The sequence below is a fragment of the Corvus brachyrhynchos genome, unplaced genomic scaffold, assembly GCF_000691975.1.
Source record: "Corvus brachyrhynchos isolate BGI_N302 unplaced genomic scaffold, ASM69197v1 scaffold14, whole genome shotgun sequence".
Classification (NCBI taxonomy): Eukaryota; Metazoa; Chordata; class Aves; order Passeriformes; family Corvidae; genus Corvus; species Corvus brachyrhynchos.
The window spans coordinates 11,881,036-11,896,161 of NW_008239110.1; the positions used below are offsets into that span (position 1 = coordinate 11,881,036).

Sequence of the window (15,126 nt, forward strand, 5' to 3'; positions counted from 1 at the left end):
GAAATGTGGTAGCTGAAACAAGTAAGTTAACCCTTGCCTCCTGATTGGCAGAAGTCAGTTTCGTTGTCAGGTCTTCCTTCATGTTTTCCAGCTGCTGTCGGAGCTGATTCTTATCATCCTCCAAATGCAGTTTCTCCTTCTCAAACTGCTGCTCCAACTCCTTCAGAAACAGGCAGGATGGAAGAAATATTAAATACATGCCATACAGTCACTGCAAAGTACAGGTCTACCATACGGAAATGATTCTAGTTGGCATAAATACTTGTCATCTCAACCCTTTCCTTAAGCTGTTACAGCACAAATATCTATTTCCTTTTATAACGGATGTCTTCATTTTTCAGTTTATTTTATAATCTAACATCCTTGATTAATCATGAAATAAAGACAAACAGGACTTTCCTCTCAATTACTTCTCAATTATCAAAAGCTTTAAAACTGTATCTACTTTCACAGTTTTTCAATCTGAGTTGAAAGAAGAACTTTTCATTTTTTACAAAATTACAATGATAAATCTGCATGTCATTCAGTCTTTACCCATCTACTTCCCACAAATAATCCCCACAGGAAATAGTAAATCTTAAAATCCAGATTGAGCTCTGTGAAGTTTTTCATCATGTTACAATAAATGGAAAAAAAAAGCCCCACACCATATATCTATAAAATTTATGTAGAACCAAAAGAGATCAACAATTAGTTTTCAAGTTTAACTATATGGAAAGAATCAAGTAACAGCCGTGTTTTCATTCAACCTTTATGGAGTAATAGCCAAATTCTCAAAATAACTGCTGCATGAATTATATTTCTCTTACATGAGCCTATGTTATGTGCATGTGTATATATATATAAATGGTAAGAACTTTTAAATTTTTTAAGGAAAATTACAAATTTATACTTCAGCTTTAGTAATATTCAGAATACATTTTCAGAAGAACAATTTCTTTCATAAAATACTTTAAAGGAAACATGTTAAAATTGAGAACTTCATTACGTATTTCAGTGGAATATACTATATAACTTATAATACCACAAGAAAATTAAGGTTGCCAAGCAAGATGCTCCAGAGTCATGCCATACAAGGCTTCAAGGTTTTCTATGGAGCTAGAGGCTCTTAAGTCCTTCCTAGAGGCTCAGCTGAAATGCAAGGCTTAGCACTGATTCAGTGCCTTTGTGTAGACCTGGGATCAGGTTTCTGAAAAATCAGTAATATCTCAGAAACAGCCATGAAAATACATAGACCAGAGCCAGCCTGAAACAAAAAGTACAACTGAAGGTATCAGTAAGACTGGGGAAACAGGGAGGAAGAACTAGAGTATTAAAGAGGAAAACCAGTCATGAAAAGGTATAAAAGTCTAAGGAAACCCAAGGTTTCCTGCTGCAAGACAGCAATGTAGTGTTATCCAGCCAACTCCAAGAAGCAACAGAGGCCAAGCCTTCCTCATCCAAACCCAGAGACGCCTCAAGTGTTTTGTGGGGAGTGGTAAGCACATTAGGCACACTAAGCAGCTTGTTATTTCTAGCACTGCTTTAGGGTATGCAGTAGGCAATGAGTAATTTCTGCGTACACTGCTTGCACGATCTCCTCATTCACGGTAGAAGTTGGACAGAGCGACAAAGCAGAGGGTTACGCTCACTAACACATTACTGAACAACCTAACTGAACAAGTGCCTGCCTTCTTCACTGGGTCCACATGAGTCAACATGTGGGATAAATGCTCCTTGCTCAGTGAAGCTTGACCAATTTGTCTTGCTCATGCTGAAATCTGCTGTCTGCAAAATTCCACTGGTGCTATTTAGACCCTATTCTGATATCAGAGTAATTATTTTTCTGATGATACTTGTCAGTACAGCTGTGCAGTACTGCAAAATTATTAGCAACTCTATTTTCATGATCCTCCTGATGCCATTTTTACAGCTCATTTTATAGATGGAAATATTGAAGCAAAAAGAAATGTTTGAGCTATTATTTGACTCCTACTCTAATTCTGCTGAATTCTCTTCTGTTTCACAGATGCATTTCCCAGGCTTCCAGTCCCAATGAATCCTCATATCTTCTACCCCAAGGCTCCTGGTACCATGCTTCTTCCGCATACAAAATTCAACTCTGCTCTGCATTTAAGCCTGACTGTTTTCTTCCTTGGATTATTTGATCACCACATGCCTTGGTGAGACACGTTTGACAGAGGAGACAGTGAAATCTGATTAAGATTTAAGATCAGTGAAATCTGATTAAGATTGACCAAGATCTTGATCCTAACATCTTTTCATATTTAGTTTTTCCTCGTTAAAATCATTTCACATTTCTCACACTTAGAGAGGTGTTCCCTATTTAAACTAATTTAACAATTTAAGAAAAAAAGTTTGTGATCTCCTTTTGTTTTATTCTCCACATTATTTTAATAACAAACAAAACAAAAGAAAAAGAACCCCACATCTTACTGAAATAAAAGAAAATATACCCAGAAACCCTAAGAGACATTGTCTTAATAACAGGCATGTTTAAAGTTGCAAAGAAAAGTAAACCTGAAAGATCAGATGCACATATGTCTCTGAGAACTATTTCAGTTACTGGGTGACAAAAAATATTTTGGATTTATTAAAAATTGAACTAAGAAGCAACATATTAGGAGAATAATTTACAGAAACAAACCCAGGCTGTCTGAGATGCACGTCACTAACTACAACTATGCTCCTTGGTATGTTTCCTGTGAATACCTCAAGAGGAGTATAACAAGGCCTTGAATTAAACAATTAATCTTTGTCTGTATTTCCTGTGTAAGGCAAAATTTGTATTTAATGCACATACAATCAGATTAGGAAATAGTAATTCAAAAATGTGCCTCTCATTCCGAGAAAGAAAAGGCCAATTTTGTGAAACAAGAGAAAAGCCTTTCAGTTTCAGGATTTCAGTCAAAGGTAAATGTGTAGCTGCTGGAGAGTGAGTTGCTGTACAGTACATAATTTTATGATGCAAGCTAGGAAGACCTCTTGTCATCTTCTGAGTACACACATATAGCCAAGTCCTAATAAAGTATCTTTTTGTACTTCTAGACTATCAATGAAAATTTTAAATAAATGCTATAATAATATTATCTTTCATCTCCTTCAGAAGAACTGATCTTGATATACCAACCCTTCTGAATATGGGTCAGAAATCCTGGGAAAACAGAACTACAATACTTGAAAATACATTTGTATAAATTGAGAATTTCTGTTCCGTATTCAGACAAATGACAGTATAAGCGTTTGTTTGGAGTTTTTTTCCCAAGGTATTTGTTATTTTTCTAAAGCCTAAGCAGTTTCTCCAGAGGCCTGCAGGTAATTCCAAATTAAATTTGCCATAAAACAGAACCATGCAGTACAAGATGCAAACTGTAACAGTTGCTTTTTGTTTGATTACTAAGAAAATAAGAACATACCATCTGCAGTTTCTTCTTATCCTTATTAGCACTACTGTGTGCAGCCTCAATTGCAGTATGGTGTTTCCATGCTAGTTCTTCTAAGGTCTTGGAATGAGCCTCCTTTAACTGTGCAGCCTCTCCTTCCAATCTTGCTTGTAATTTTACCAGCTCCTTCTCATAATATTCACGTTGTGTTTCCCTTGCTTCATTTACTTTCTATAAAGTACAGGAAAAGAAAATTATTCAATGGTAAAAAAATCTGAACAGTAGGAATAAAAAAAAAATACAAAAACATTACTGATGACATAAAACTGCAAAAAACTAACTTTCATATAAAAAAATTGAGCAAACACTAAGCACTGGCTACATGATTCAGTAACCAAAAAGCTAATTTAAAAAGATCCATGCAAAACAATAAATACTTATTAAAAACCTAATTTTTCCTCTGTTTAATCTGGAAAAACAAAAATTTGGTATCAAGCCTATGGAGAATTTCTGTTTAGTCTTTTCAAACAATGTTCAATGCATTTTCAGCAAATGGCATTTTAAACTGTTCTTTAATTATTTCACATTGTTCTTCCTCAGACAGTTTAGATACTAGGCATATACACACCAGGTCATAAATCAAATCAAATTGTTAAAAGATTGTCTAAAGCAGTCCGAACATCTAATCTGACTTCCCTCTAATCTCACTTTACACTCTACATTAGTCATTCTTTGTTGCTACATGAGATATACTTGAAAGATACTGGTCCTAGTCCGGTCATATCAAATAAAAATTAAAGCATAATTGTTTATTTAAGAGAATCCTAGGTTTTCTGATTTTATTCAACTAAAGCCAATAAGCTGTTTAACCTTCTCCAATGCCAGAATTTGCTGCCTTTGTCGCTCATCCAGACTCTGTGTTTTGCTTTGTAATAAATTTCTTTCCTCTTCCAGCTGGGACAATTTTTCCTTTAATCTAGACTTTTCTGATTCCAAGTCTCTGATCGTAACTTCTTGAGTCATTTGAGTAGCTTGAAGCATTCCAATGTGACCTAAAAACAAAACAGCTCTTTAAAACCTCAAAGCATTGGTTTCATGCAATTGAAGTGCACATTCATATTCCAGTGATAGTACAAATCTGGTGGAAGCTTGCATATGGATCTCCCTTGTCTTCACTGCAATATTTATCTTCCTCTCCACTTCTCAATTGTTTAGTTTTATTGTAAAATGCCCAACAACAGTAGAGCACTTCGTGCCGAAGCTCCTTTCATTTCAATTTTCCTTGTTCCAAGTTGCATATTGACTACCAAAGGAAAGCAGAAGGTGGCAATTCAAAGAACACTGAAGAACTTATCCCACGTAAACCTGCATATTTCTATCCTACAATAAGATACACAACAGAAAGCAGAACACTGATGTCTAAAGATAAACATGTCATTGCTTTATCAAACTCATAATTCAGCTGGCATAGTAGATACACAGCTTTATCTGCTGTAAAACTTACAGAATTATACTTTATTTTGCTGAAGGAATATGACTAAAAGATGTAACTAAACTGTCTCTATAGTAAAGTATTATCTAAATCCTTCCAGGTTGGAGGCCTCCTTTTAATTTCTTTATATATATTTTTGAAAAAACAAACAAACGAAAGAAGTAAAACTTCAAACTACACAATATAATCATCTGTCCTTCACATAACCAGTTGACAAAGGTTTGTGACTTCATAAATTTCTGTCTGTTCTTCTTGATGTGTATCTGTATTACTGTAGGTAACTGACTAAAGCAGTGAAATTTCTTTTATTTTGGGAGAGGCTCTGAGGTGAATAGAAGACTGTTTTGAAAAAGAGGATGCTTCTAATTTAGTTCAACTAAAAGATGAGAGGTACTGTTTACTCAGAATAATTTTTTACTGGTTTTTGTAATCTCAGTTTCTAGAAAACTTTGTTGTTTCCCCTCTCATTTTATTATAACCTTCAAAAATGACAGATTTAATGACAGTTCAGTTTTAATAACAGTATTGCTTTTAAATTTACATTGCTAAGAAATAGCTAAAGAAAGTGGACTATATGCTGTTTCTCACATGACAAAATCACTGAGCTTCATGATTCATTTCCATTTGTCGTTAAAAGCAAGATGTGCCAAAAAGGAAACTGTTTTAGCCTTTGTTGCCTTCTCTTCAGAGAAGGGCCATGAGACAGACAATGAAATTCGGAAATTAAAAATGCCTCAAAATTAATAACAATTTCATTAAAAATGCACACCTCTAATTGTACTAAGCCCTTAACAATTCTAAAAATAATTTCAACATTTTTGTTTGTAAAACTGAAAACTGAAGAAGAAAACTTAGGATAATGGGTATGCTTAGGTTCTTAGTACCATTTTTAAAAAATCCTTATTTCAAAGTTCAGCCATTTAAGAAAGGTATTTTCAAAGCCAGAATTTTATAATCTAACAAGGATAATAATACAAGAATTTTCAGTTTGTTAGGAGGTATGTCATATATATATTATTGTAAGCACACACACACACACACACACACACACACACACACACACACACACACACACACACACAGATGTAGAGCTTTTGTCCTAGCAATACCAACACACAAGACAGGTTTCCCATTGCTCATGCTCTACATAAAAGATATGAAATGCAGCAGTTTCCTTACAAGCTGGAAATCTCAGGATAAACGGAAGAAGAATATATTAAATGCCCAAAAGAGACTCAATAATGTTCTAAACTTGCAATATGATGAGTAAACATTCTTTATGGTAATTAAGTATGAGAATTCAGTTTCTTTGAGGCAGGATTTTTGACAGTGTGAGCTGAAAACCAAGGAGATGGCAGTGGGCCAGTGTCAGAAACCATTTCCAAACAGGCTGGCAACCAATTACATCACATGGCAATGGCTTGGTGGCACCACTCCTAACAGGGATCCTGGTTCTTGTTGGGCAGCGATGCGCTGTAAAACAAAGATGTACTGCTGACAGCGCCACTGAGCTTGGCAACAGCACAGACACACTGGGACTTCGGGTAAAGCAGAAAACCTCGGTGCCACAGGAGACCAGGGCTGGCCTCAATCACAGGCTAGCTGACTCCATGCCATCAGTAATACAGACAAACAGCCTGGGTACTTATTTCCACTACATTTGGGGCGGCCTGGTAAAACCCTCCCATGCTTCTGCCTAAGCAATGAAACAGCAACAGCTTTAGAGCACATGAGAACAGGGTTCATGAGGTTTTTCTATGACTGCCTCACAAAACACCTTTTGGAGGGTCAGATTCCCATTTTACATACTCTCAGCAGCAAGCCTATTCCTTTTAGCTCTTTGATTTAATAGGACCTTGTAGTCTTAGGCTCCTGCTGGCCGCTATATTGTTCCAACATACAGCCTAGACTGTTCCTGGGCTTGTGCTAATTTGTGTAGAAAACAATCAGGAATTGCTATAATTGGTCTAGTTCAACCAGGCCCTTTTTTAACCCCAAGACCCTACCTATTGTATAGTTGTCCAAGTTCAAGTACTGGGGCCATGCCCTACCACTGAAGAGTTCACTAGGGAGACAATGCCAGAGAGAAAAGAAACCTGCATGTGTACAGTCAGGTCTTAAACTAATTTTTGTGCCTTTCCACATGCCAGCAACTACAAAGGAACAAAGAAAACAGCTATAGAGAAAACTTTAAGGGATTTATTATTCAATAAGCTGCAAATCTTCTGACAGTAGGTATAAAGCAAAGTACCACAGAGTCAGCAAAAAGAAAAGACAAGTGAAAAAAGGTGGAAGAACAGGAAGCATGTCTCAGTGACTATGTGGAGAACAGATACAGAGCAGAATTGTTCTGTATAAGTGCACTTCCAAGGCCTGGAAGATACGTACATGCCATACAAAGTACACCATTCCGTCAATTAAGTACACAAAAAAGGAAATTCAGGACAATGCATGCGAGAGCAAAAAAAGTTAAAAAAACCCCAAATCTTGTTGGAAATTTCTATGGAAGGCATTAAACAGTCTTTAGGCACTCTAAACCTGCATGAGGGTGACAGAAAAAGGAAAGGCTACAATAAAAGGATGAAGTTCATTTCCGGATTAAGTTACTGACATACATACTGGCTTTGAGAACAAGATCAGTGGCCTGCTGCTGTAAGCGCTCTCTAGCAGCTGCGAGCTCACTTTCCACTTCTTTGTGTTTGCTTAACAATGACATCTCCTCCTCCTTCACATCATCTAGCTGTTTTTGAAGAACCTAGAGGAAACACATAACACCTGTTACCATCATATATAATAATGTAGATTTAAAAGAGCATTAGGTTAAAAGGTACAGAAGAGACCTTTCAGCAAACAAGTTTTATTCACACAAAAGCTGAAATAGTGTAATATTATTGCCATATTCATTGTGTATTATATGTAATGCTTCAAAAATATTTTTGAAGAACAAGATAGTGGGTACATGGCATGACAGTAATGCATAAGAGAAACATGACCATGTTCAAAAAGGTATATGAAAAAATAAAAACTATAAAATGTTCCACAGAGTTTGGGGGTCAGTTTTAGAAACATGATTTCCGATATCTGAGAGCTTTTCATATTAAAGAATACATCATGTGTTCACAGCAGTTTATTGTTCTTCATTGCAACTCTGAGTGTTTACTACAGACTCAAATTAAGCTACACATGGAGATACATAAAATGAGAGCTAGGCAATTACTTAAATCAAATGTCCCCCAGGGGTCACTACTGGAACCAGCACTTTCTAGCATCTTTCTCAGCAACACGGGCAGTGGTATCGAGTGCACCCTCAGCAACTTCACTAATGACACTGAGCTGTGTGGTGCAGTCGACGTGCTGGAGGGAAGGGATGTCATCCAGAGGGACCTTGGCAAGCTTGAGAGGTGGGACTGTGCGAACCTCATGGAGTTCAACAAGGCCAAAAGCAAGATCTTGCAAGGGTCTGGACAATCCCAAGCACAAGTACAGGCTGGCTGGAGACTAGCCCTGGGGAGAAGGACTCTGGGACGAAAAGCTCGATATGACTTAGCATTGTGCACTCACAGCCCAGAAAGCCAATCAGATCTTGGAATGCTTCAAAAGCAGCATGGCCAGCAGCTCACAGGAGGTGATTCTGTCCCTCTACTCTGCTCTTTTTTAGACCCCACCTGCTCTACTGTGTGTCTAGGTGTGGGGGCCCCAACCCAAGAAAAGCATGGACCCGCTGGAAAAAGTCCAGAGGAGGCCACTAAGTCAATCACAGGGCTGGATCACTTCTCCTATCAAAACAGGCTGAAAGAATGCTCAGCCTGGAGAAGAGAAAATTCTTGGGGAGACCTTCGAGCAGCCTTCCAGTATCTAAAGAAGGCCTAAAAAGAGAGCTGAGGGAAGGGATGTCATCCAGAGGGACCTTGGCAAGCTTGAGAGGTGGGACTGTGCGAACCTCATGGAGTTCAACAAGGCCAAAAGCAAGATCTTGCAAGGGTCTGGACAATCCCAAGCACAAGTACAGGCTGGCTGGAGACTAGCCCTGGGGAGAAGGACTCTGGGACGAAAAGCTCGATATGACTTAGCATTGTGCACTCACAGCCCAGAAAGCCAATCAGATCTTGGAATGCTTCAAAAGCAGCATGGCCAGCAGCTCACAGGAGGTGATTCTGTCCCTCTACTCTGCTCTTTTTTAGACCCCACCTGCTCTACTGTGTGTCTAGGTGTGGGGGCCCCAACCCAAGAAAAGCATGGACCCGCTGGAAAAAGTCCAGAGGAGGCCACTAAGTCAATCACAGGGCTGGATCACTTCTCCTATCAAAACAGGCTGAAAGAATGCTCAGCCTGGAGAAGAGAAAATTCTTGGGGAGACCTTCGAGCAGCCTTCCAGTATCTAAAGAAGGCCTAAAAAGAGAGCTGGAGAAGGACTTTTGACAAAGAGATGTAGTGATAAGATGGGGGAGTTGCCTTAAATTGAAGGTTTAGATTAGATATTATGAAGAAATTCTTTCCTGTGAGGGTGGTCAGGCACTGCAGGTTGCCCCCAGAGGACTCCCCATCCCTGGAGGTGTTCAAGACTGGATGGGACTCTAAGCCAGCTGGTCTTGGGCAAGGTATCCCAGCCCATGGCAGAGGGTTTGGAGCTAGAGGATCTTTACTATCCCTTCCAACCAAAACTATTCTATAGTCCTGTGATTCTAAACTTTTATGATGCTTTAAATCAGATGTACTGATTCACAATAGCATATCTTGAATAGTGTAATGTGTTAACAGCCATGCAGGAAGGAAAAGAAAATACTGTTCTGGTTCAAAAGGAAATACAGATTTCTTATAATTCAAGTTACTGAAACAGTACAGAGTCATTTCAGAAACTAAAGCAGAAGAGAGAATTGGGGAAAAACACTGTACAGGATGTGTAATGAAACACAATGTGTTGAGATTATGCATCTGATCACCTCATCCACAGTGTCAGAGTAGGACCTAACCTTAAAATCTGCTGCAGATACTGTACTAGTCTCTTCCTCTTCCTTGGGAACAAAATTCCTTTACCACAGGAATGATCAACATACAACTGGTTTCACCTTCACTGCAGCTTTCCATAAACCCACCTCCTGAAGGGCCCTTGCAGAAGAGGAGACGTGTGATGAACTGACTGCAGGCCCCCTTCACTATCCCCCTGCATCAGTGTGAGGGAAAAGGTTAGAGAATTGGGAATAAAATTAAGCCCAGAAGGATGAAGGGGTAGGGAGAAAGTGCTCTTTTAAGATTTGGTTTTACTTCCATTTATCCTCCTCTAATTTGATTGGTAATAAATTAAATTGCTTTTCCCCAAGTTGAGTCTGTTTAGCCCATGATGGTAACTGATGAGTGAGCTCTCCCTCTTCTTATCTCAAGTCAGAAGCCTTTCATTATCGTCTCTCTCCCCCATTCAGCTGACGAGGAGAGTGATAGAGCAGCTTTGGTAAGCACTTGGCATCCAGCCAGAGTCAATCCAACTAAATAAAACTGTGTTGGAGTTTAACCTGGTAAGCAGCTAAGTATGACAGTGCCACTTGCTCACTACTGCCGAAGTGGGACAGGGAAGGGAAATGGAAGAGTAAAAGTGAGAAAACTCGTGGGTTGAGATGAAGACAGTTTAACAGGTAAAACAAAAGCCGCACACACACAAGCAAAGTAAAACAAGGAATTCATTGACCACTTCCCATGGGCAGGCAGGTGTTCAGCCGCCCCCAGGAAAGCAGGGCTCCATCAGGCGTAACAGTGACTTGGGAAGGCAAATGTCATCACTTCGAACATCCCCTCCTTCTCCCAGGTTTATATGCTGAGCATTATGCCACATGATGTGGAATATCCCTGCAGTCAGTTGGGGCCAGCTGTCCTAGAGGTGCTCCATCCCAACTCCTTGTACACCCCAAGCATCTGTGCTGCTGGAATGGCGTGAAAAGCCAAAAAGACCTTGACTCTGTGTAAGCACTGATCAGCAATAACTAAACCATTCCTGAATTATCAACGTTGTTTCCAGCCCAAATCCAAAACATGGCACCCTTCAAGTTGCTATGGAGAAAATTAACTCTACCCGAGCCAAAACCAGTAACATACAGAAAACGTGCAGTATTTCAGTTGCTGCTTTTGAAAACATTGTTAATTAAACAAATAAATTTAAAATATATATAAATGAAAAAAAATTCAAAGAAGATGACGTGCAAGTATAAGTGATGGGAAATTAAGTTTACACACTCCAATAACCTCAACCTAGCAGCCACACAGAAAGATCGTATCTATAGGAAAAGAAAATTCACAGTCTTGGGAACAACATATCATCAGTCTCACCTGAACATTGTTTTCTGCAGTACCAAGAGCCACCTGAAGCTTTTGGCATTTTTCCCGTAGACTGGCAGCTTCATCCTGGACCATTTGCAATTCAGTTTTAAGCTTTCCCAGATTCTTCCGTAACATACTTTCCTGGTTCTGAAATTCTTTTCTTAGCTCCACTTCTTTCTCTTTGCAAGCATGTAGACTTTCTGCTGTAAAAAGCTGCGATCTTTTCAAAGAGTCAAGTTCATGTTCATAGAAGGACTGTGCTTTGCTGAGTTTGCCTTCATAGTCCTCAATGAGCTTTTTTCTTTCCAGCCTTAACTCTTCAACTTTACTGTTCAAGTCTTCCAGCTCCAGTCTATGCAATTCCTCTAGTTTCTCTTGCCCCTTACTTAAAGTAGCATTCTGACTCTGATGAGTCTTCAAAAGTTCTTGAATTTCAAGCCTGTGGGCAGCTTTTAAGTCTTCCAGAGCTGTACGCTTGTCCTTCTCATACTGTACTTGCAACTGTATGAAACTTCGTAGCCTTTCCTCAAATTTCTTTCTGATCTCTTCTACTTCCCTCGACATGGTCACTACACGTTGGACATGCTGAGCTTCTGCACAAAGCTGCATATCTTCAACTCTATCCTTATATGCTTCAAATTCTGTCAATGCCTGATGTTTCATCTTCTTGTGATCTTCCAGTGACTCTTCCAAAACCTGAATCTTTCTCTTGAGATCCATTTCTTCTGCCACTTTATTTTTATACTGCAAGATCTTCTCTCTGGTCTCTGCAAGAATTTGTTGGATTTCTTCTTCATGAGCTTCCTTAAGGGCTTGGATAGCTGCTTCATGTTCATCATTTTTAGTGTTCAAAGCATATATTACCTGAAAACATGAAATAATATTATATTAAGAGAAAAGGCATTCTGGTTATCTATTAAATCCTAAGAAAAACATACCTAGGTACTCTGAAAGCTACTTAACCAATCTGGCTTGTTTTCATCATACAAATAAACTACCAAATGTTATTAAGGATGTAACTGCATAAGTGCCGTATTAGTCATGATATTATTATACATCCTGTAGAGTAGAGTAGTTTTTCTGTCCTTAAATGCCTAATTTTCCTAATGAAAGCTTTCTTTATATCCATGTTCTTGCTGTAAATACACTGGCGGAAAAAACACATTTAAAAATGCATTTTAAAACCCCCTGAATGTATTTAAAATAGTTCAAAGCACAGACTAAAAAAAAAAATTGAACACAAGTCTTCCATTAGAGAATAATACACAGAGTATATACCACAAGAAGAAATTAAACTGGAACAAAAACCATATCTCAAATCTCTCCTTTCCAAACACTACCTGTTCTTAAATATTTCATTTCAGAAACATCTAAAATGCAAACACTAGTTATTTTGGATTGTAAGCTTGATGGTTGCCCAGATACAATTTCACTTTTGACAGCTTATCTAGTAAGCATTCTGCGTATTCTAAGGTCTGAGGTCCCTCACTACATAAATTCACTGACTTCCCAGCGAGTAAGTCAGCTGAACAGAAAAGATCAGGGCAGGGCAGCCAGCAATCTGGGGAGCCCAGGGAGCTAAGCAGTTCAAGAAAGCTGTGAAAGCAGCCAAACCACCAGCATTCAATGAAAGTTTTAACATAACCAGATATGTCCTAAGGGATGTTTCAACTGCACCATAACATAGCAGATCATCTTCTTGGTTTTTAACTAGGAAGTACAGAGAAGTATGTGTGTCTGCATCTGTGTGCATCTACCAATGAATAAACTACTCATGCAACGGTGGGGTTAATGGAATCTTTTGCTTCAAGAAATCCAGCAATTCACCCCACACTTCCTAAATATACAGGCAGCAGAGCTGTAAAACATCTGAACAAAAAAAATGTCTTCTGATCAGTGTAACTTGTATATCTTAAAAATTGACAAGAAACAACAAAACTGAACAACTAAGAAGCAGCAGGGGATTTTCTTTTTTTCACTGAGGACAGAACCTAGACCAGCCCTCCAACAGCATTCAACCAGGCAACAGAGGAAGGTTGTGCCGACTTGCCCTCAAGGCTGGGAAATATGAAGGAGGCACAGAATTGCTCTCCTGACGCCAAGCAAAAGCCTCTATGCTGCAGACTAGGGAAAGTGTCTACAGTCTAGTGTTCAGATGAGCTACAAAGCTCAAAAGAGTTCTCATAAGTGAAAGAGCAGATTCAAGACTTTGGCCATGGTCTTCTTATGTTTGTTTGTTTGAACAAAGGTCCAGACACTTTACTCTAAATTTTATGCCTGAAATAACATACCCCATTCTGTTATGTGTACCATAAAAACCCAAAAGGACAGGCTTCAGATTACAATAGAAAAGAGAAAAGAAAAAAGAAAAATGTTCTGAAACAGCATTAGATGTAAAAAACCCAAAACCCCCAGCCTCACTTGTCTTTATATAGCAAGGAATTAACTTAAAAATATCACAAAAACTTATTTTAATTCAATTTTTTAAAACATATGTACATGCTATTTAATGAAAGAGGAAAAAACATAGGTTTTATATAGGTTTGGCAACTTGTTTTTAGAACTACTTACATATCTGCAGGTATCAAGGACATTTTTGGCTTTCTTCTTCCCCAGATAAATAATTTTTTTTTTCCCTATTTTGACAAGAGTTTCATGGTACAGAGACTCATAAAACTCTACCAAAACATTGCAAAAAATGACAACTAAACCACATGTACTTCCATTAGCAAAATCACATTGAATTTGAATTGAATCACATTGAAATGCCCTTCACCCAAGGTTTCAACCTTTTATATTCTTATTGTCTTTGGTGATCCAACAGTAACTTCTGATCACAAAGCTTTCAACTCCCTCCTGTTACCAACAAACAGCTTCAGCTATTGGATCCCAAAGGTTTGTTTCCTGTTGTTTTTACGGTGTCTAGTGTTCAACTTCCTTGTTCATATCAAAAATAACTTGAAAACAGAGGGTTTAGCATTTTTGTAAATGTTATGTGCACTATCTTGCATGAATAGGCCTTCCGTAGAGAAGCTGGACAAGGTAGTTTAAAAGGTACTATAAAAAAAAAATAAACCTCACACTTAGGATCAGGTCATTATAATCAGCACTTGCAGAACACTAGGTCAAATCCCACACTCAAAACAGCCCTTGACTCTTGTCCTTGTGCATAGAGGCGCCATGATGTTCTTCACTTCAGGCAGTGTTCCAGTCTCAAGTTCTGCAGCACTATGATCTGCAGAAAGTATAAATCATAAAGCATTTTCAAGGGTATTATGATTTAGCAGTGGAAACCTCACTGAAAACTCCAAGTGAAAAATAAATCTATGTGCAATGCCACATTCAGAAGATATCTTTAAATTCTCATCATTGACTTGCTCCTTACTAAAAGCACTGAACAGCAACAAATTGAATTCAAATTCAAGCACGACTCATTCCCTAAATGAAGGGCATTGGTATCTCATGGGAAATGTAAAAATAAAATGCATGCAACTGAATGTTGCATCGTAACATAGTCTTTTAGCAGCCTGAATTCCAGCTCCATCAAATTACTATAAACCTCAGTATTTTTAAAGAAATGGAATAGCTGTATCAGATTCTATCTTTGAGACTTTGATGCACTGTATTAATATAGGAACCCAGGGGAAAAAAGTCTGTACTAACTTAAGCAAAAGCAACTTAACAGCACTTCAATGAAATGCAAGCAGAAATTGAAGCACCTTGGAGCAAATGAATGGACTTAAAGTTCTAGCTAAAATAAACAGCTCCTTCTCAAGTAAGTTTCTGAAAGTTGAAAAGCAGTAAGATCGCAAACATTGGAGGTAGGTAGATAAAACAAGTTTTGCACTATTTTTAAATCAGAGCATGAACCCCTGCTAAGCATGCTTGTAAATGCTAAAAGTATGCTTTTAAAAACACCAACAGCTTTTTTAGTACAACTGCATA

At 38.2% G+C, this 15,126-nt stretch overlaps 1 protein-coding gene across 8 annotated transcripts in view; it reads right to left on the reverse strand.

The window, feature by feature from the left end:
- FAM184A (family with sequence similarity 184 member A) overlaps positions 1-15,126 on the reverse strand; it is a 74,660-nt gene that overhangs the window by 36,529 nt on the left and 23,005 nt on the right. For 6 of the 8 annotated variants that reach the window (XM_017739678.1, XM_017739676.1, XM_017739675.1 and 3 more), the window contains exons 1-5: positions 11,191-11,901; positions 7,495-7,630; positions 4,254-4,435; positions 3,417-3,614; positions 38-160 (exon numbers count right to left, since the gene is read on the reverse strand). In XM_017739678.1, coding sequence (XP_017595167.1) covers positions 38-160; positions 3,417-3,614; positions 4,254-4,435; positions 7,495-7,630; positions 11,191-11,901 — 1,350 coding nt within the window. Of the gene's footprint in view, positions 1-37; positions 161-3,416; positions 3,615-4,253; positions 4,436-7,494; positions 7,631-11,190; positions 12,046-15,126 lie in introns of those variants that run through there. The other 2 variants (XM_017739681.1, XM_017739680.1) reach the window with 1 other exon arrangement.